This window comes from Anopheles arabiensis, chromosome 3 (assembly GCF_016920715.1).
Source record: "Anopheles arabiensis isolate DONGOLA chromosome 3, AaraD3, whole genome shotgun sequence".
NCBI lineage: Eukaryota > Metazoa > Arthropoda > Insecta > Diptera > Culicidae > Anopheles > Anopheles arabiensis.
In genome coordinates, this window is record NC_053518.1 from 66,649,943 (window position 1) to 66,670,103 (window position 20,161).

At 47.1% G+C, this 20,161-nt stretch overlaps 3 protein-coding genes across 5 annotated transcripts; 1 reads left to right on the forward strand and 2 right to left on the reverse strand.

The window, feature by feature from the left end:
• Positions 1 to 1,082: 1,082 nt before the first annotated feature.
• Positions 1,083 to 11,456, forward strand: LOC120900495 (serine/threonine-protein kinase PAK mbt). The gene is made up of 5 exons (XM_040307558.1): positions 1,083 to 2,554; positions 8,027 to 8,777; positions 8,877 to 8,997; positions 9,100 to 9,371; positions 9,457 to 11,456. The coding sequence occupies exons 1-5, from the start codon at positions 1,656 to 1,658 to the stop codon at positions 9,934 to 9,936; spliced, it is 2,523 nt and encodes an 840-aa protein (XP_040163492.1). The 5' UTR covers positions 1,083 to 1,655; the 3' UTR covers positions 9,937 to 11,456.
• Positions 11,457 to 11,554: 98 nt separating this feature from the next.
• On the reverse strand, positions 11,555 to 18,156 carry LOC120900496. 3 transcript variants are annotated; one of them, XM_040307559.1, is made up of 3 exons: positions 16,835 to 18,156; positions 14,413 to 14,691; positions 11,555 to 14,322 (listed from the first exon to the last, which is right to left on the reverse strand). In XM_040307559.1, exons 2-3 carry the CDS (start codon positions 14,658 to 14,660, stop codon positions 13,500 to 13,502), a joined length of 1,071 nt encoding a protein of 356 aa, XP_040163493.1. In that variant the 5' UTR covers positions 14,661 to 14,691; positions 16,835 to 18,156; the 3' UTR covers positions 11,555 to 13,499. The 3 variants fall into 3 exon arrangements, with proteins under 3 accessions (XP_040163493.1, XP_040163494.1, XP_040163495.1); XM_040307560.1 differs by having other exon boundaries at positions 14,413 to 14,715; XM_040307561.1 differs by having other exon boundaries at positions 11,555 to 14,319; positions 16,835 to 18,155.
• A 300-nt stretch (positions 18,157 to 18,456) lies between these two features.
• On the reverse strand, positions 18,457 to 19,940 carry LOC120900497 (ras-related protein Rab-18-B). The gene is made up of 3 exons (XM_040307563.1): positions 19,602 to 19,940; positions 18,963 to 19,398; positions 18,457 to 18,883 (listed from the first exon to the last, which is right to left on the reverse strand). Exons 1-3 carry the CDS (start codon positions 19,670 to 19,672, stop codon positions 18,779 to 18,781), a joined length of 612 nt encoding a protein of 203 aa, XP_040163497.1. The 5' UTR covers positions 19,673 to 19,940; the 3' UTR covers positions 18,457 to 18,778.
• Positions 19,941 to 20,161: the final 221 nt, after the last annotated feature.

The following is a 20,161-nucleotide window of genomic DNA, read 5'->3' on the forward strand; positions in this document are numbered from 1 at the left end:
GCAATCGAACATGACAAATATATGGGATTTTACATGTTCGATGTGATAACCCACAAATCGAACATGTGAAGTCCTGTACATTTTTCATGTTCGATGTCGTGTTCTATTGCTGCTAGAGCGCCGGGTTACATTATCTGTCAAATTGCATATAAAATTTTATCAGCGCGTTCGACTTCATGAGGTGCAGACACGGGCCTTAGTTGTCTCTGTTGAACTTCTGGTTCTGGTTGCTAGTGATCTCCATATAGAGTTTTATACATTAAGTGATTTGGGAAATGGTTATATGACTTTTTGGTTAGTATTACGAAAAAAATCTGTGATTTTCGGTAGGATAAATGAAAAATCGGTAGTTTTAGGGGGCTCATCTGTGAATTGATAGGCATATCAAAAATCGGTAGGAATACAGATAAATCGGTATTTCTGGTCACTCTGCTGTTGAGAACGCTACAATTTAAATTTAATCAATTATTTTAACGATCAATTTTTTATAGCTTTATCCACCGACAGCGAGATTCAAATTCAAATTTAAATGATTTTCTTTGACGAGCAATTCTCGAAATCCACACAACTGTCATTTTTTACTTATTAGGAACATTAAATTTTAACGGATAAAATTTTGAATTCACAACGAATGTAATATTTTTCAAGTGCCAGGCAAACAAACGTGCATCAGCGCGATAAATAACATATGTGCATAGCGATCCTTGAAAAACGACTGAAAAATCAAATATTTGTGATTTTTGGTAGGATAAATGGAAAATCGGTAGTTTCAGGGCGGTCATCTGTGAATCGGTAGGCGTATAAAAAATCGGTAGGAATACAGATATATCGGAATTTCTGGTCACTCTGGCTATTGTTGAACGTCAAAAACCCTCGCCCTGCTCAACGGGGCTCCAGCCAAAAAAGGCGCTTTTGACATTCCATCCCAAACTGGGCTGGAAGAAAAGGGCTTTTAACGCTCCCGTCGCAGACGACACAGACACCAAGGAAGAGGCCCACCAGTTTGTGATCCGCAGCTCGTCGCGCATTAAATACCTTTTCTACAGTTCGGTTTCCCCCCGTTAGCAGTACGTATCGCGTGTGGTGGGGTTTGCCGCGGGGCTGAAGAAGCCCTGGAACTTACGCGAGCCAGCAATACACAGCGAGCGAGAAATAACAAAGAAAAGGAGCGTGGTGTGCATCTCTTGGGAGTTGGGGTCTTCGTCCCCCCGCTGAATTTGTCATTCGGTTTGGTGGTGCACCAGCGCTGTCCCACTTCCCGGGGCGACGGGGTTGAAGTTGCCCGCGGAGGATACATTCCCCTACACACAACACATGCAAGGTGTGTTTGCGAGTGTGTGTGTGTGCGCGCGCGTGTCTGTCTCGCTGTGTGTGTCGCCGCGTCGTCGTCGTGGCCGCCTGTGTGTTATGTTGTTGAAGGCGCAAAGGGGCGGCTGATCGTCCGACTTCCGACGCGAGTGTTGTGAACTCTCCGTGCAGCATTCCACACGCCCGTTCGGTCATTCCTAGTTTAGGTTGGCGAAGAAAAGTGTCTTAAAGTGCCTTACTTAAAACAAAACAAAACTCGTGTGTGTACGCCTACTGTGTTGAGAGGCTTCTTCTGTGTGCTTGTGTGCTTGTGTGCAAACACCAACAACAGCATAAAACCAGCGAAAATGTTCTCCAAGAAAAAGAAAAAGCCCCAAATTTCCTTCCCGAGCAACTTCGAGCACCGGGTGCACACCGGGTTCGACAAGCGGGAGGGCCGCTACGTGGGGCTGCCGCTCCAGTGGGCCTCGATCGTGGGCAACAATCAGATCCTGAAGTCATCGAACCGCCCACTCCCGCTGGTTGATCCGTCCGAAATTACGCCAACGGAAATACTCGACTTGAAGACGATCGTGCGCCCGCACGGCCCGCAGGGTGGTCCGCCGGCAGCGGGAGTCCCCGGCGGTCCCGCGGCAGCTGCGCCCGACCAGCAGGGCAAGCTAATCCTTCCCAAAACGTCCAACGTCGCCCGGTCCAACTCGCTGCGAAGCTCGAGCCCTCCGCGGGTACGCCGGGGAGATTTGCGTGCCAACACCAATGTGCCACCATCCGTGCCGGAAGAGCCGTCCCAGCAGCTGGGCGGTGGACAATCACCCTTCCCGGGGATGAACAACAATGGCGCGTTCCCGCCGGTGCCGGCCGCCAAGCCGTCCGGTGCAAATTATCCACCAGTATCACCCACCGGCACGATGCTGGAGACGAACTTTAACAACAACTTCGAGGCACACCATCAACAGCTTCAGCAGCAGCAGCAGCAGCAGCAGCAGCAGATGGCACAGCATCAAATGCATATGCACCACATGCAACAGCAACAGCAGCAGCAGCAACACCACCACATGCATCCACATCAAGCAGGCGCCGTTGGCGGGAATGTACAAGCAGCAGCAGCAGGCCATGCAATTGCTCCACATATGAACGGTGGCAACCTGTCCAACGCGGCCTCGCTGAACGGGACGACGGGCTCGAACGGCAACCTCACCAATCCGGTCAGTGTGCTAACGGAAACGTCCTCGCTGTATCATAACAGGTGAGTGGTAGATGCGACACAGAACCGGATTATGTTACGACGCCAAATGGTACGGACCTGCCTGCCTGCGGGGCAGTGTGGTCAAATTTCGATTTCATAGGCGGGGAGGGTCGGGCTTACAGGGTTTTTCAGGTGTTCTCATAGCTGTGGAACACTTAATTGACACCTTCTTACGTGAAATTAACTTAATGTAATGTGTAATGGGACTATAGCACCCTTATTGGACATATCCAATAGGAATTTTCAAGTAGGATGACATAGAGTCCAATTGCCATCTTATGAAGTTCAATTCCCATAAGAAAGAGTCAAGGAAGTGTCCCACAACTATGAGAACCCCTGGAAACCCCTGTAATGCTTCTTTTCTCTCCGTTTCTGTGGTTAGGGAAATGCAGAGGCCACACGAGGTGCATTTGGGGGCACAATCGATCCAAGAAGCGCTGTGTGTAAACAAACATTAAAAGTGTGTTTGGTGGTAGACTTTGTTGGAATGTGTGAGATGCGCTGCAACGACACACCAAGAAACGCCCCGCGAACGTCCAGGGAGGCCATCAAACAACGCGTAGTGCGCAGTGGAATGTGTTGTTGTTTACCTCCAAGAATGTGCGCGCGGTTTGTTTGCGTTTGCGAGGGGTTCCCGGGGGGCGGTGTGGAGAAAGGGTGTGGTTTTGATTTTTATCATATCCATTGCTTTTTTTTTTGTTCACCCAACACCGGGCCGCAATGCACATTAAACTTTGACTCTGTTTTCTTTTTTAGATGCTTTTTTTTTCTTCTCCATTTCCTCTGTCTTTTGCCTTCTCGGGGCTCGAAGCTGCACTGGAAGCGAGAGAGGGAGTGGAAATGCGATGGCAAAGCGACTCTGATTGCATCCGGTGGCGCGGCTGCTGCATGGCCCAGATCTCCGTGTGCAGCCGCGTAACCATTTTGCGGAAATAGAACGCAAAGACGCCTATCGGTTGCTCAGCCAGCCATGACAGAGCGGATGAGGGCTTCTCCGTTTGGCTACTAGGCAACGACGCCGCGCTTCTCTGAATGGGAAGGGAGGGGGAGCAAAGACACAAATTGCGCGACACCTTTTCTTTGTACAAGATGCTTTTCCTAGCCATGCTAAGGCACATCTGCTGCGCTTAAAGTGCAATGTTTAAAGGGCAAAACGGGTTAATGACTTGTTTAGCTGTTGTGTTTTTTGTGTTGCACATGGTGTGGAGAATTTTTGTCATTTACAGGGTTTCCCACGATTTATTGGTCAGTTCCCATGATTTATTGGTGCGTTCCCACGATTTTTTGGTCGTATCCTATAGATTTTTGGTTCGTTCCCATATTTTATTGGTATTTTCCAATTGGATATCAATACAATTGGACCAACAAATTCTGGGAAACGACCAAAAAATCGTGGGAACGCACCAAAAAAATATGGGAACCCACCAAAAATTGATGGGAACCAACCAATAAATCGTGGGAAACCCTGTAATGCTTCTGTTTTGTTGAATAATTGATGAAATGGTTGTATGTTTGCCCTCCAATTTCTGTAAATCAGCTCTCCAATGTTTATTTAATATTTTTTTCAAATAATTAATGTCAGTTGTTTGTTTTTAAATTAATCATAGTTTGTCTTAAATTCAATTATCCCATCTGTATGGGTTCAATTTACCAAAACAATCCCTACCTATTCTCTACCTGCCAAACAGTGATCGGTGCAGTTCGTAATCAATGAACCGGAACTAACGAAAAATACAAAAAAACGCCGGAAGCACTTGACACACCACCACCCTGCACAAACAACAGAACGGCTAGTAATTGATACGTAATTGAGCAATCGCAGCCAAAGCGCAATGTCAATCAAGGAAAGTCGAAAGTAGAAACTAATGTCGTTCGGCCCCCTCTCCATCTCTCTCTCTCTCTCTCTTTACTGTTCCCTCAACGGCATTTCACTCCGGCATGAGGGGAAGCTTTTTACACATCCATCCTCATCAGTTGTGTAATCTAATTAGCTACACACGGCCAGCCGTTTGGACGCCGTTTGGTGCCGGGGGACAATGTTTGTGGCTGTGACATTCTCCTGATCTGCTGTCTCTTCTTTTTTTTTTGGAAGGTGACGTTAAAATTGAATTTCACGCGCGTCCACTCCCGAAAAAGGGATGCGAAAATTAGATTTTTTTTGTAAAGCTACACCCAGACAAAGCTTAACACAATTTATTAAATATTTAAAAGCCACCGCCTCGCGCGAAAGTAAACACAAAAAGGGCACGCAGGGAAAGGGAAGAAAGAAAGCTACGAGCCTCTAGAACGAGCGTGTTGTAATTAATGCTTTCTGGTCACGTGTATGTGTGAAGAGATGAAACTACCGACCAGGGGGGGTGAGAAAGGCAGGTGAGGTGACGGTAACCGGTAAAAGATTTGGTCATTTGAAGTCGTGCCACGCGATGTTTTGCTTACGCCGGACACGTTTTCGGCTCAAAATAGCACATTCGATTTGCCGCTCCCAGCAGCACCAGCTCCATTTCAGTTTCTCTCTGTTTCTCTCTCTCCCTCCACTGCTACTGCTGCTGCTGCTCCGTGTCAATCGCTTTAGAGTGATTTGGAATTCAAAATCTTTGAAGCGGCTGGCAGCAGCCCTATAGGGTCCACTAGCACGCTGGCTGGCTGTGGTGGAGTCACGCCAAACGGTGTGAATTAATATTTGACCCACTAGTCCCTCCGGAATACGTGCTTATCGTGATGATGGTGGAGGAGACCAAATGAAGTCTGATCATGTTAAAAAGCATTGTAAAATTACTGTTTTTTTTTTTGTTAGTCGATAGCCTTATCTTGAGCCTTCATGTTATTACAGCACGTGGTTGCTGTTTTACTGGGCGCATTCGACAGATATTGGTATGGAAAGTACAGAGCAGCTAAATTGTCAATTCAAAGTAATACATTTTCTTATCTTTTATGCAAAACTGTAAGTTGTTTGAAAATATGTTTAATAAGTTTTATGAAATCTTATTCAATATTTGCCGTTGGTAACCACATGTAGATGCAAAGTTAATGCGCAATTTCTTATTTTGTGCGCAAAATACTATGATTTCTTTGCAATACTGACTTGAAACATATACTAATTGTACTGTAAAATAAAAAAAAATCTTTTCAAAATCTAATTGGCAACCTAATATTTGGATAATGGCTAATAAAAAGATAAGGGCAGCAACTTTAAACAAACAATCCCAGGACGAAATCTCAACAGTTTATGACAATTACCTTCAAATTGAAATTAAAACTATTTAAATTAATTATTAATAATTAAAACTATTTTAATAAACTAGCGGTGGGAACACGAAGTTTTTATCGGAATTGATTCCGAATAGCTCACCAGATCAGACCAAACCAGAATCAGTTTCTGGAATAGGCTCGGGAATCTTTATCGGCGTAGGAACCGGTTCCGCAATTGGTTCTGGAATGGGCTAAGGAATCGGTTACAGAATCGGAGTCGACTCCGCCATCACAATCGTAGTTCGACTCCGCCGGAATCAAACTCGATGTCGGTTTCTCGATAGGAATAGGCGTTTGGATCCTATGTAGTAGTGATGGGTAATCTGAAGCGGAGTCATGGATCAACTCGGACTCCGATGAGCAAAATATGAAACCGATTCCGGTTCATAACCGAATTCGACTCCGGTTCATAACGGGATTCGACTCCGGATTAGTTCGGATCAGTTCGGATCAGTCCGGATGATTGCGGATGAGTCAGGATGGGTCTGAATAAGATTGAAAGAGTCCAGTAGAGTCTGGGCGAGTATTTTTTTATTTGCATTAGGACAATTCCGGACTGATCCGGATTCGTCATCGACGCCGAATCCGGATCAGTCCTGAATTGTCCGGAGATGTTCTCGTGCTCAAGACCCCCCCCCTCCCCCGCCCCGCTAAAACAGTCCGGAGTAACTCCGATTCCGACTCCGATGGGTACCGTAGTCAGATCGATCCGACTTCGGGTAAAAAAGGTATTTACCCATCACAACTATTCAATAACGGTTGTATCGATAGTCGTCAAGAATCCAAATTTACTTGTAAACGATCCATTCTTATGGAGATTCCGGGTCTGATTTCGTTTCTTAAACTTCTGATTTCAATTCTATAATTGACTCTGATACCGGAGCCAATTCCGATTCCGATTCCGGTGCTGATAGCAATTTTCGGCCCGATTTTGACTCCAGAGTCTATTCCGAAATTGGAGTCGGCTCCGGAATTAGAATCGATTTCAGAATCGGATTCGGCTCCGAAATTTATGTCAAACATGGAATCCGAACCGAGTAGTTCCGATTCTGAGCTCCCATCATCAGTTTTACAGGGTTTTCCGTGTCAACCCTTCTTTGCTTGCTTGGGAGATGTTTTTCAACAGCTGTCAATTGTTGTATTTGCATCACAATAATTTACAGGGGTTTCTTTTAATAACCTGTATCAGTTCTTCCTTATGATTTTCAACGCGTTTCAAGCTGGATTGAGTTTGACTGTTCTTTTTGTGATGTGTTGAAAATCATGTGTAAGAACGGAAATTTTATTATGATGCAAATACAATGTTGTATGACCGCTGTTGAAAATCATCGTACAGTTGATTAATAACGATGTGCACATTCGAAATTGACTTGGAAAACCCCTGTAACACTTCCCTGCACAGTAATGGGAAAACCTAATTTTCTCTAAAACAGTAGATGCAGTCCGTTTCCCAGAGTCACCAGCGCGCTCATCATGCATTGATCGTGTCTCCTCCTGTTTTTTTCCTGGCTGTCGTCTTACTGCTGCGGCCAGATGTGCATTCATCCGTGGCCAGCACTTGCACATGCACTGTTTGGTCGCTGGAACGGGAACTTGCGGGATGGATAACACCGCTTGCGCGTTTGCCCAAGCAAAGGACAGCAATGAACCGGAACGTGGCAAGCGTCGATGGTGGCCGGGTGTTCAATTTCATATTCCTGCCCCCTTGCGCCGGCACAACAAACTTTCATCCCCATTTCCTCCGTTCTGGCTGGACACCGCACGGTCTAATGGACTCACGAGCGCTCTTGCGTCACTCTACCGGGCGTTCGATTTGTTTGGAAAAAGGGAGGAGCAGCGTTTGTTTTCATGCTATAAACCTCCCCCCGTAAACGTGGTGTGGGAGTTTTAAAAAATAAGAGCTTAATTGTGCCTCGTTCCCACATCGAAAGGAAGGAGAGGTTGTTTTCACTGGATGTGAGCTGTGTGTGTTCCTTGTTTGTCAATCATATGAGCACACCGAAACCGAATGTTGGTTAACCTTTGTGTGTTTTAGGAGGGAAGCGACGTTTTTTGTTGATACAGGGTCCAAAAATCTTAATGGAAAAAACTTAATGTTTCTATTTGTTGGGACACGCATCTACATTGTTTAGAATGTAAATTGCCCATCAAAACACCCTCACACACACACACACACACACACACGCGCATACCGTACTAAAAGCATTTTGTGTTTATTTTTAGATCGCAAAAATCCTCCCCCACCGGTTCGGATGGAATGCAGCGGCCCGGCGGCTACCCGAATGCAGCACCATATCCTGGCCCGATGCAGGCCGGTAACAGCTTCCCCGGAATGGCCCAGGGTGCTGGTGGCGGTGGTCCACCACCTCCATTACACAGCAAACCACAGGGACAGAACCATCCCGGACAGCAGCAGCAACAGCAGCAACAACAGGACCCGCACGGTCATCTGAGCGACGCTAACAATGGCAACCATCTTCCGCCGGGTCATCACCATCACCACCATCATCATCAAATGATGGGCGTGCAGGGTGGTAACACCGGCCCGCAAGCCTCCGGTTCGCAGCTGTCCCCGTCCGGTCTGCACCATCATCATCAGCATGCTCACCATCATGGAGCGCAGCAGCAGCAGCAGCAACAGCAACAAATGCAACCGACGCCATTACAGATGGGCGGCAATAATCAGATGCCAAATCACCATCATCACCATAACCACAATGCGATGGTGCACAACCATCAGAAGATGCCATCCCCGTCGTCGTCGTCGTCCACTGGCGCTCCGACCGTAGCGACCGACCCGAACCACATGTTCAGCAACAACAACTCCATCAGCAATGCCAAGAGCAATTCGCGGGCCTCCAGCTCGAGCGGGGGCAATGTGTCCGTCGCGCAGAGTACCGCGTCCACCACGCAGAGCGGTCAGAGCCAGCAGCAGCCACCGGTGAAAACGGAGCAAAGGCTTACCCACGAGCAGGTACGGGCATCGTTTTGTTTTGTTTTCCTAATGAAAACACACACACTTTTAATTGATTATTGATTTGTGTTTCCCTCCCCATCCCGCCTTTGTGTTCAGTTCCGTGCCGCGCTGCAGATGGTGGTGTCGGCCGGCGATCCGCGTGAAAACTTGGAAAATTACACCAAAATCGGCGAAGGATCGACCGGCACGGTGTGCATTGCGACGGACAAATCAACCGGTACGTTTCTGTTTGGTGAACAGAACGCCAATCCAATGACAGGAATGGCTTTTAATTAATCGCTTTTGTTTACTTTCAACTCCCCTTTCCCACCATACACAGGACGCCAAGTGGCGGTGAAGCAGATGGACCTGCGGAAGCAACAGCGCCGGGAACTGCTGTTCAACGAGGTCGTCATTATGCGTGACTACCACCATCCGAACATTGTGGAAACGTACAGCAGCTTCCTGGTGAACGACGAGCTATGGGTGGTGATGGAGTTCCTCGAGGGCGGTGCACTCACCGACATTGTGACCCACTCGCGCATGGACGAGGAGCAAATCGCAACCGTGTGCAAGCAGTGCCTGAAAGCGCTCTCGTATCTTCATTCACAGGTGAGGCATTTTCTTAAAAAAATTGCAATACAAACTCAAATAAAATCTAATTCAACCATTCCATCTTCTTCCTGCCACCCCACAGGGTGTCATCCATCGAGACATCAAGTCTGACTCGATTCTGCTCGCCTCGGACGGGCGCGTCAAGCTGTCCGACTTTGGCTTTTGTGCGCAAGTGTCGCAGGAGCTGCCGAAGCGTAAATCACTCGTCGGCACACCGTACTGGATGTCGCCGGAAGTGATCTCCCGATTGCCGTACGGCCCGGAGGTAGACATCTGGTCGCTCGGCATCATGGTGATCGAGATGATAGACGGTGAGCCACCGTTCTTCAACGAGCCGCCGCTGCAAGCGATGCGCCGCATCCGCGACATGCCACCGCCAAAGCTGAAAAACTCCCACAAAGTGTCCAGCCGGCTGCAGAACTTCCTCGACCGGATGCTGGTGCGCGATCCGGTGCAGCGTGCGACGGCCGCGGAGCTGCTCGCCCATCCGTTCCTGCGGCAGGCCGGGCCACCGTCGCTGCTCGTGCCGCTGATGCGTGGCGCCCGGCACAGTAACTGTTGAGGCCGGGAATTGCCATTCCAGAGCCATTCCAGCGCCATTCCAGAGCCAACCAAAAGAATCTCCTCTCTCTAGCACTCTGCTTGTTTCCGGGAAAGCGGAAAACGGCAAACGGAGTTTTGCACATCGAAAACGAATGCTCGTAAAGCACATCTGAGCATGAGAACAGTAGTGGGCGCGGCAAACGACCCGTGTGAGTAAGACATTTTGTTGCATTTATTTGTGGGAAGGGTTTTTAGCGGGAAGTGAAAGGATTGTTAAGCGAAAAGAATCGCTTTCCTTCTGTTCGTTACGTATGGTTTCATCTTAAACGAATTATTGCTGTACATAGTTTACCCAGCGACATCGAAACATTGAGGATACACATACAATAACGACGTGTTACTTAGGGTGTAATGCGTTACACTACGTACGAATCGGACGAATCAATTGAATCTGCTTAACACAACTGGTAGCTGTAACACATGAGCCTAGTATTTAGCTACGACATTCCAGTATTTAGTTGAACGGATTAAACTTTTAACTTTAATCTCCCTTCTTTATTTGATCCCCAAAATGAAACCAATAAATAAAAACTTAAATGGTTTCCGCGTATAAACTGGCAAGCGTAACAGGAAAGGGGCCATTGTTAGGATATGTTTCTGTAATATGTTTTGTTTTTAACATTTGTATAATCCCGCTTACCCTTACTTATTAGGAGTTGAACAGTTGCATTTTTATAACACCGAACGCGAGAGTTAAGTAACACTTTCCAGTTAAAATGTTATATTTAAAGAAGCGCGAGTGAAACGAAACGTTGTTATTACACAATTAGTGCAGGTGCAGTGATGAGCTGCTGATAGTGCGGCGTATTTTAACGTGTATTAGATATTAACCCCTGTGGCCTTTCCTGTATTTCAAATGTATAAAACAAAAACACCGAAACGAACGAAACTCATTCACTCGGAAGAAAGTATTGGAGCTTAACTAGCTTTATCTCACCACCACTCCACACACGTCAATTAACAAAGACTGTACGAAAAAAAGCAGTCAAAATGCGGGTTTAGACCTTTTTTCGCTATTGCGCTCAATCTGTAGCTCATTGTACTGGTTTTTGCGAAACATTATGAGACTGTCTCCTGTTTTCGTCTTGTCCGATCGGATTAGAATCTCCTCTGGTAATAGGAAACATTCCTTGTGTGTGTAAAACACACACACAATCACACCGACACTTATACATAAAACCGAAATGTGCCGAACAGAGTGTAATCGTTGTATTAGGTGCGATTGCTACAATAACAACAACAAAAGAGCTGTAGTAGAAGAGCGATAGTTGCAAAACAATACAAAGTATTATAAAGTGAGACAAGAGACGTTTTTAGACATAAACAGCTAAACACAGAACACAGACAGAAAGGGAAGAGAAGTACACGCGCTTACCTACCTTTCCGATAGGGCAGTTAGTAGCAGCTGTTGGAGTAATTTTATACTACACAAAAAACGACGTTCGAATTTTGGGAAATAAATTGATTAAAAATCTCACATCATTCAGTGTGATACAACGGAGAAGAGAACACGCATCCGATGAGACCACCGTTTTGAATGTTGTAAGAATTTATTGTTAGAATTGTTTTTCCCCCTATTTTTAAGTGATTCCTATTTACACGGGGTACGCGATTGGTATTTTTGCAGTATTGTAAGGGTAGTTTTGTTTGTTTGTTTGTGTGTTTTTTTTTTAATACGATAGCCTGTAAAACTTGTTGCAGCATAATACGACATTTAATAATGCTCACATGGATGGGTTCGATTTACGACACCAGGCGAACAACCAACATAAGCTCATCCGCTCTCTTTTTGACCAAACTGTCTCTTATTCATTCTAGTTTTTTTCCTAGTGTGTAATGCTTTTTCTCGTTTAGCTTTCATGCAGCAAATCCTATACTAATCGCGCCAATACTTTCTTTCTATTTTGCCTCACATCATCAATTCGCGACAATTAAGCTGCATCGTCATACTCGCTGTGCCTATTATTGGCCATATTGGTTTATTATATTTTTATTTTTATTGGTTCCTCGTTAGGTTTAAAATTATGCCACTTTGAAGCAAAAAGCCACTTAACATGTCACGGACGCTCCTGCCGCTGCCGCCGCCGCCGTCTTTCTACTATCCAAAAATGTGAAATCTGCTCTATCTAATCGATTTTAAAGTCTATTTAATGTAAAGAAGTACGGTATCAAAACACCAGCGACGTGTGGTTCGTTTGTGGAAAAAAACGATGGCAAAAATTGCAAAATGTGGCGGGGATTGCTGCGCGGTAGTGGATGTCTAGTGCATGCTTCCACCACGCAGTTAGGACGATTAAGGGAACGGGGGGAAATCTGAGAACCTGTAATCCTTCACAACAAGTAAAAACATCGATGGCAACAACGGGAAAACTGTAACCGATAACACCGATGACCTGCAGAGCGCTCACACTACACAGGCCCCCGCGTCTCTATACCCTTTACTATAGTACTTTAGTACGTTCAACAGTGACAAGGTTTTGGCTCGCTTTGCGTTTACTGTTCAGCAGCAAACACATGCACATTCATATGTGGAAAAGGGAGCCTTTTCGTAAAATAGATGCGTTTATTTGTTAATGTTTTGTTGCTGCATTGCAGACACGTTTAGCGACGCTATAAAGCGAGCGAACAAGCGCGTTACCCCTCTTAGTAAGCGTTACGTTACTGCGCGTTACGGTTACTACACTCTACGTTACTGTTGTTCGGGTTGCCGTTTTTGTTTGGTTGGTTTTGGTTGTCTTTTTTTAGTGATAAGTTTTTTTTATAATTGGTTTTTACTGTAACTGTGGTAGTGTCTTGGGAGTGTTTAACGTTAACCATCAAGAAGACATATGTATTCTGGGTGTATGATACGCCCGTGGTTTCGGTCCTTGTGAAGACATTTTATATGTATCGTTTTAAACTGCTTAATTGGCATCATATTTTTTTGGGGACGATTCTCGTTTACTGTAGTTGGTTGTGTTTGCGGCGAAAAAGGGCCAGAGTGTTAAGCAGATACCTACACACTTTTGCCTTTAATTTATAAAAATAGAAAAAAGAAAAACTAGTTCTCTTGGAACCGATCAACTAAAATCCTAAGAGACACAGCAAATATAACTTAATACGTTACGTAGAAGACATCACATATCGTATAGAAGTAGTTTTTCCTACATTGGAGGTATTCCCTTGATTGCACACTGATTAGTAGAAAATAACACAGTTAATAAGAAGTATTCCAAAAGAGAAGAAGCTTTCCCCTTACAGAAGTGAAGAGTACTCGTAACGACCATTCCACCAAACATCAGCTAAACCTCAAGTAAACTACAACACACGCACGAACTCCGAATGCACTTTGTGACACTTTGTAAAAGCAGGACGAGACAAACTTGATGGGGACGAGGACTTATTCTAGGCTCATTTACTTCCTTCTCTCTCTCTCCCTCTCTTTGTGTGAGTATGGGTAAATAAATCTTACTCTTTTGTGCAGAAGAGACTTGGGTCGCGTCCTCCTCTTCCTCCTCCTCCTCCCGGGAGCTCCTGCGGAGATCAGTTCTCGATCTCGAGCGCCGTATCGTCGATGGTGTGCAGCCAGTTGAAGATCAGCATGTGCCGCTCGTACTTGGAAAGTGGTTTGCCCCGCTCGTTCTCAATGTCGTGGAAGGTGAGATGCTTCTTCGGACCGTGGTGTACACCGCGAGCAACACCTCCGCTTGTCTTTTTACCGGGATGGTCCGCGAGTGCCTCACCAACACCACCACCACCCGGTGGTGCCGGTGAGCTGGTCGATTTTCCACCCACGGGCGAGGCGGACGCATTGGACAGGCTGGTCGAGGGTACGATCAGCTCGGTTGGCCCCGGATTGGTGGCGGCAAAGGCGGCCGCCTCCAGCCGGTCGAGGTTGAACTCGCTCTGGGAGAGTCGCTCCAGCGCACGGTAGGTCGTGAACAGCCGGCGGCGGATGTAGTTCTGCCGTATCTTCTTGTTGACCGAGCTGATCAGGTCCGTTACGGTGAAGCTCGGTGCGGGCGGGTTGGTCGTGGTCAGTGTCGGTACCTGGCCGGCCGATTGGCCACCGTGCGGGGAGGGAAGCTGCGACGTGGACGCTAGCTCACCGACCGCTACCCAGGTCGAGTAGGAGCGGGACGCATGCTCCAGCCGGGAGTGATCGAAAAGGTATCCGACCTTCTGGAAGGGCGTGAGCGCGAGCTCCGACGAGGACAGACGGCCAAGTTGGTGCTGATCGGAGGGCAGCTGATAGATGTCGGTCGTGCTGAAGCTCTTGTGGATGCCCAGTGCGGCCGACAGTGTGGCACAGTTCCGGATGAGATCGTTACTTTCGTTCCAGCGCTCGGTCAGGGTGGAGGACCTACTTTCAGAATTTGAAAGAAACTTTAGAAATCACAACTCCCAGATATATGTAGTGCTCAAAGCCTCCCCCCCCCCTCAGTTCCTTTCATACCGATTCCTTTTGCTATCCTTTGGATTGAGCAGACTGCCGAGCTTTTCCTCCATCGTGCGGTTGAGCAGGCTGCAGCTGGACCGGTTCAGTACGCTGGTCGCCTCCGAGTTCATGGACGACACGGAAATCGATATCAGGGACAGGTCGGTGGAGAAGCTTTCGTGCGACGGCGAGCGCAGGATACGGTTCGTTACCGCTAGCGCCGGTGTGGTGGTGGAGGTGGAGGCGGTGCTTTTCTGTGACGCCATTCGAGTTCGGGACGCACCGGGGTGGAGTTGTCTGGAATAAACGCAGAGCGGATGCCTGATGCTTTATGATCATTGGATGTAGTTGGTAGGTGTAGGCTCCATGCTGTGTGTGTAGTAATATACCAGCCCTTCCCCAACCTACAACTTCCAACCAGCAGCGGGTGAATACAAATGAGCTATCAACCGGGCTACCTGAGCCTGGGAGTTTAAATTTAGAATAGCTGCGACAACGGATTAATGCCAATCAATTTCCCCAGAATGATGCGACACCGGGCACCGGGCTCAATAGTTATAATCGTTTTCACTGCTAATCGCGATGTATGGATTATTAAGTAGAGCCACTGTGTGTCCTTTTTTTATGGACACGGTAATAATCGGAAGGTTTCAGTTTTTTGTTCCAGTTTCCTATGAAAGGATGTAGTGAGCGGTTGCAGAGCTCTAGAGATGGACGGTGCGCGATACCGGTTGATATGCATGAAAGCCGTGGCAGGCGTTCGTGCCTAATGGGATATTGTGGTGGATATATTTTTACACCATCGCCCTTCCCTTTCCCCGTATACTCTATTGATAGTCGGTTATGGAAGCATCGTCACCCGGCGCGGGTGTATGCATGCATGATTTATGGATGCTCGCTACGCATGGAGATAGACTAAGAATGGGGACTTTTGTCTTTTTTTGTTAGTGGTGCTTTTTTACATTAATTGGAGCACACCACCAACGTCTGTTTACTGTCTATCTTCTAAAGAAGATCCTTTAAATGTATTGATGGCAACCAAAAAGAGTTATACAATTTCCTTCTTGATGTCATCCAGAATGTTCCAAAAATTCTTTAAAGATTCCAAAATTGCCTTAATGTATAACTTGAGGATTGGAGAAGCCTGATCTGACCTAGACCTTGAGAGATGACTTCGATAGGTTGAATATGAGTCTGTCCCCAGATAGGTACAGGGTCCTGAGACAACCAGCAAATGCTCGAAACCAGGGAAGATATTATTTTGAGGATCCAATTCCAAGAATTGTGTAACCGTTGTATCAATTCATTTTCTTCTCTTTTCGATTTGTCACCATAACGTTAGTCGATCTATTCCGGCCATAAGGCACTAATTGACTTCTGTGGACTACCTGTGACGGATTTGGTTTACGGGTAATAGGATAGTCAATCCTCAGCTAAGTTGTGTAACGAGTGTTCTACTGGACTGGGGTAATACGTTCTACGGCTGGAATAAACTAAAATATCAGTTCCTGGTTAGTAATAGATCAGGCAAGATGGTTCCAATGGGTCTTGTCCTCTACAAAATACTTTGCATCGTAGCTCAGCAAATTTACCAATGAAAAGTTCAAGTATTCCGTACCATGAGAAATACGATATATGAAGAGTACAATTCTTAACTTATTTGAATAAACTTATCGAAATAGCTGCATATGAATGCTCGTTATTCCAGAATGATTATTTTTCGTTGATTCCAGCTAGCAGAAAAAGTTACTAGAAAACCTCTAAGTCTGGCATCAAAAGTAACCATTTCGCAGTATTTCACGTTTCCAGCGAAGCGTCTAATTAAACACCTCCAATAATCGGCAGACATCTGCAGAAAGGATAAAGCAAAGTGTAATACGAACAAATCCGCCGTTCGACATAATTGCAATTCGTACGGACCTTTAGCACGCCATTGCCAGTGGCGGGGGTCAATGAGAATCGTAGAATTTTGCACCAAAAGGCTTTGGTAACAATCACACAGCCCCTTTCTTTCTTGCAAGGCATATGTTTTGTCACAATTAACTCAGCAAATCAGGCCTGTTTTCCCCGACAACGACAGTTTCCCCGAATGTCTATTTCTGGCCCCCTTCTGGGAAAGTTTTCGCACGTGTGCGAAACACACGAAAAAGTGGAAATCATGCTTTCGCTGCAGGATCGAACGCGATTAGCCGACAATCGTGGTGCGTACAGTTCTTGCCCGTTTTTCTGTGTAATTAATTAATGGGATTAAAAACAGACCTAAGCGCCTTGGCATGATGTCTCTAGAATGTTCAAAAGTCACAATTGGGGACAGGTTACACGAAGGTTTGGAAGGTTCGTGGAACAGGGGGAAAACAAGTCACTGGGCATACTGCTGCATAATTTAGTTGCAGCAGTGCCTTGTTTGCCTACTAATTCACGCTTTATGTCTCTTATTTACCTTGTGTCACACGCCTGGCTACTGGGTACCGGACCAGTTGACACGGTTAGTAGCGTCGTCCGTCCGTTCCGTCGGGTGTTGTTGCTGATGAAGTCCTTAACTCCAAATCAGGACCGAAAATCTCGGAACAGTGAGTGTGTGTGTGTTTTTTTGTCCTGTTGAATCAATACCACACACGCACGCAGGGACACACGAGCTTAAGGGGGACACCTCCTGAACGCCTTGATTATGACTGGATGCGTTTTGATTTTTCTTGTCACAAAATCCTGCCAGACAACGATAAGCTACAAATAATCGACAAACCGTCTTACCGGAAGTCGCGCAAAACTTTCCACACGCACACACAGTTTTTGGCACTCCCAAGATAATCTCTCCGTTTTTCTGCTTTTCTATGTGACCATACAAACGAGTCAATTCCGACACCGAAACTCCTCGTGCCGCTGGTGAGCCACTGGCTTCGGCACGAAAATGAGAGGCCGCTGGTGTTGCAAGCGGTCCTGCTCTATCCTACTCGCTCGCCAACCGGAACCCGCTCGAATATCGATTAGCTGCTGCTGCTGTGGGGCTCCCCGGGGCACTTGGCGTGTGCACTGGTGCACTGGTCATATGGCACGGTGCCAAGTACGGGGACGGCGGGGGCAACATTTACCAACAAGGAAGTATCATCCGGTCGGCATCCTGTTTCTCAGGGCAGACAAGGGCGATGTAATAATAACCACAGCTGGGAGCTGGGGCGTCCGTATGGTCTACTACTGGATATCACACACACAGTTTTTACGCACTTTTCACGCCTGCTTTCCCGACATCAAACATCGAATCAAGGGTCCAATCCCGACAGGACCGATTTATTATCACAGATTATCCACACTTTGATCTTGAGGTTTCGCACACGTCAACGCCCCATTCGTGTTATGTTATCCTGCCTAGAAAAAAGGGGGGCTTTTGCGACGGAGCTTTTTCACTTTTGGTTTTTCGCTTTTTCCGTCGGCCTCGCTTTAGCCAAAACACCCACAAGAAGGCTCCGCGTTCACGATGTTCACTTCACATGCACACAGACACACGTGCGCAGTTAAATTTTGCTCCCACTCCCTCCCCTAGGTCTGGCCGAACGTTTCCCTTTTCCACCTATATCTGCTGCCTGCCTAGACCGTGACCGAGCGTGCTAGCAACCAACGGCCGCCTTTGATGGCGAAAATCCAATGCGACATTCGCAACACGTCGTCCTCGTCGTTGTGGTCGATTGTGCTGTAATATTGCGTCCGTCCGTCCGTCCGTGCAGCGTCGAGACTGAATGCCCGAGATGGGCCCGAGCGTGTGAAGGAATTTTCCCTACGACCCGGCATTATTATATTTTGGCCATTGCAGCCTTCCTCACCCCCATCCGTCATTTCCAAAAACCCTTCCCTGCTGATGTTACGCAGCTCGTTCGTCCGTGTGTCCGGTCGGTTCGGCTGCTGTTCGGCTTCTCTTCTCGGCAAATCGGGCCGAAGGGCTGCGGGTTCTCGTTTGCTGTTCGGAATTTTCCTCGCACAGTGGGAAAACCCATTGGCCACACTTTCGTTCAGTTTGGGTTTCCATTTTCTCATTACTTCCTCTCCTTTTCGAGTGTAAAGGTGGAATGGTTTTAAGGTGATCTTAACGTTTTTTTTTCTTTTTATTTTCACCTAGTGTTTTACATCCTTATCCGCTACCCCCTCTCCAAAGACACACACACGCGCGCTGTGCGGAGAGGGGAGGCTGGGTGATTAAATATGTGCTAAAAATATTTTACCTATAAACACGGAACAAAATTAAAAACACGTTCAACTTAAACTCAAACGATGACCCTCTTAACTGTTTAAATGGTACCAGTTAATGTTGCATTGAATATCATGATGCGGTGACGAGCATAGGAAAATGGGGGGGAGGGGGTTTACACGAAAGCATGGCAGCGATAGCGGGAAGCTAACAAGAACACGAACCGGCCGCTCCCGCCGCCCGATTGCCGTGCAGATCGACCCCACCATCGCCGTAGTCGTTCCGTTCCCAAAGTCCGTCCGTTTCCATAATCTGCGCAAAAAAACAGAGCGAATTACATCAGCAACAAATCCTTTCATAATACACCCCCTCCCACCCGTTTCCACCTTACCTTGCGCACCACCTCCTCGAATGCGTCCTTCACGCCCTCGCTCGTCTTCGCGGACGTTTCGATGAACATCATGCGGTGCTTCTTCGCGAACCGGAAGCCCTCCTCCCGCCCGATGGCCCGGTTCGGGTGGTCGATCTTGTTGCCCACCACCATCTTGGCCATGTTGTTGCGCGTGCCGTAAATTTCCAGCTCGTTCAGCCACGACTCGAGCTTCTGGAACGTGTCCGGCTTGGTGACGTCGTACACGAGGATGGCCCCCTGCGCGTCCCGATAGTAGCTGGGCGTCAGGGTGCGAAACCGCTCCTGGCCGGCCGTGTCCCAGATCGCCAGCTTCACCTTCACCCCGTCCAGGTCGAGCATCTTCGTCTTGAAGTCGACCCCGATCGTGAGCGCCTGATCGCTGTCGAAGTCGTTCTCTGTGAAGCGTAGCATAAGACTGGGGAAGAAAGGGGGGGGGGTATCAAGGGCAAACACAACACCATATCATATGGTAAGTGCGCCATTCGCGGAGTGAAAGAGGAACCATGACGTCATTGTTTACATGTTTTTTGGGTCCGATTACTCACTGTACGTGGAGCCCGGGAGCTGGCCCAGGAGCTCTACCACAAACGGAGGCAGGGAAAAAGAAGAAAAACATACCTAGATTTTCCAACTCCGCTTTCGCCGATTATTAATATCTTGAACGTTGCCAGAATGCGATCCGGATCCATGATGATGGGCTGTTGTCGTTGTTGTTGCTGTTTGTGCGAGCTTTGGTGCGTTTTTCTTCACGGAAGGGTGCGGCGGCGAACCTGCACCGCTAATCACAGCTTGTCCAATTGGGTTGGGGAAATAAAATGCACACGCACAAAAAACAATAAAGAAATCTACAACACACGGAGAAAGAAGGTCGTTTTCCGACCGTGTAGTTCCGTGTTTTTTCTGCGGGCTTGCCTTCCCTTTTGTAGAACGTATCTGACACACACACAGGTTCGAAAAAAACAACAAAGCGAATCAGACGGATGATTTTGACATCACCGACACGGATGCTGTCAGCTGTGGGCACAAAATGCTGCTTGGGAATGGATGGACATAATTTACAGTGTACTGAGTGTGGAATTTATTTTAACCCTGTAACTGGCAACCAAAAACGAAAAAAAACATCATCTTCCACGCAAGCGGGCTACCCGGGTAGCCTGCGACTTTGGAGGCTTATAACT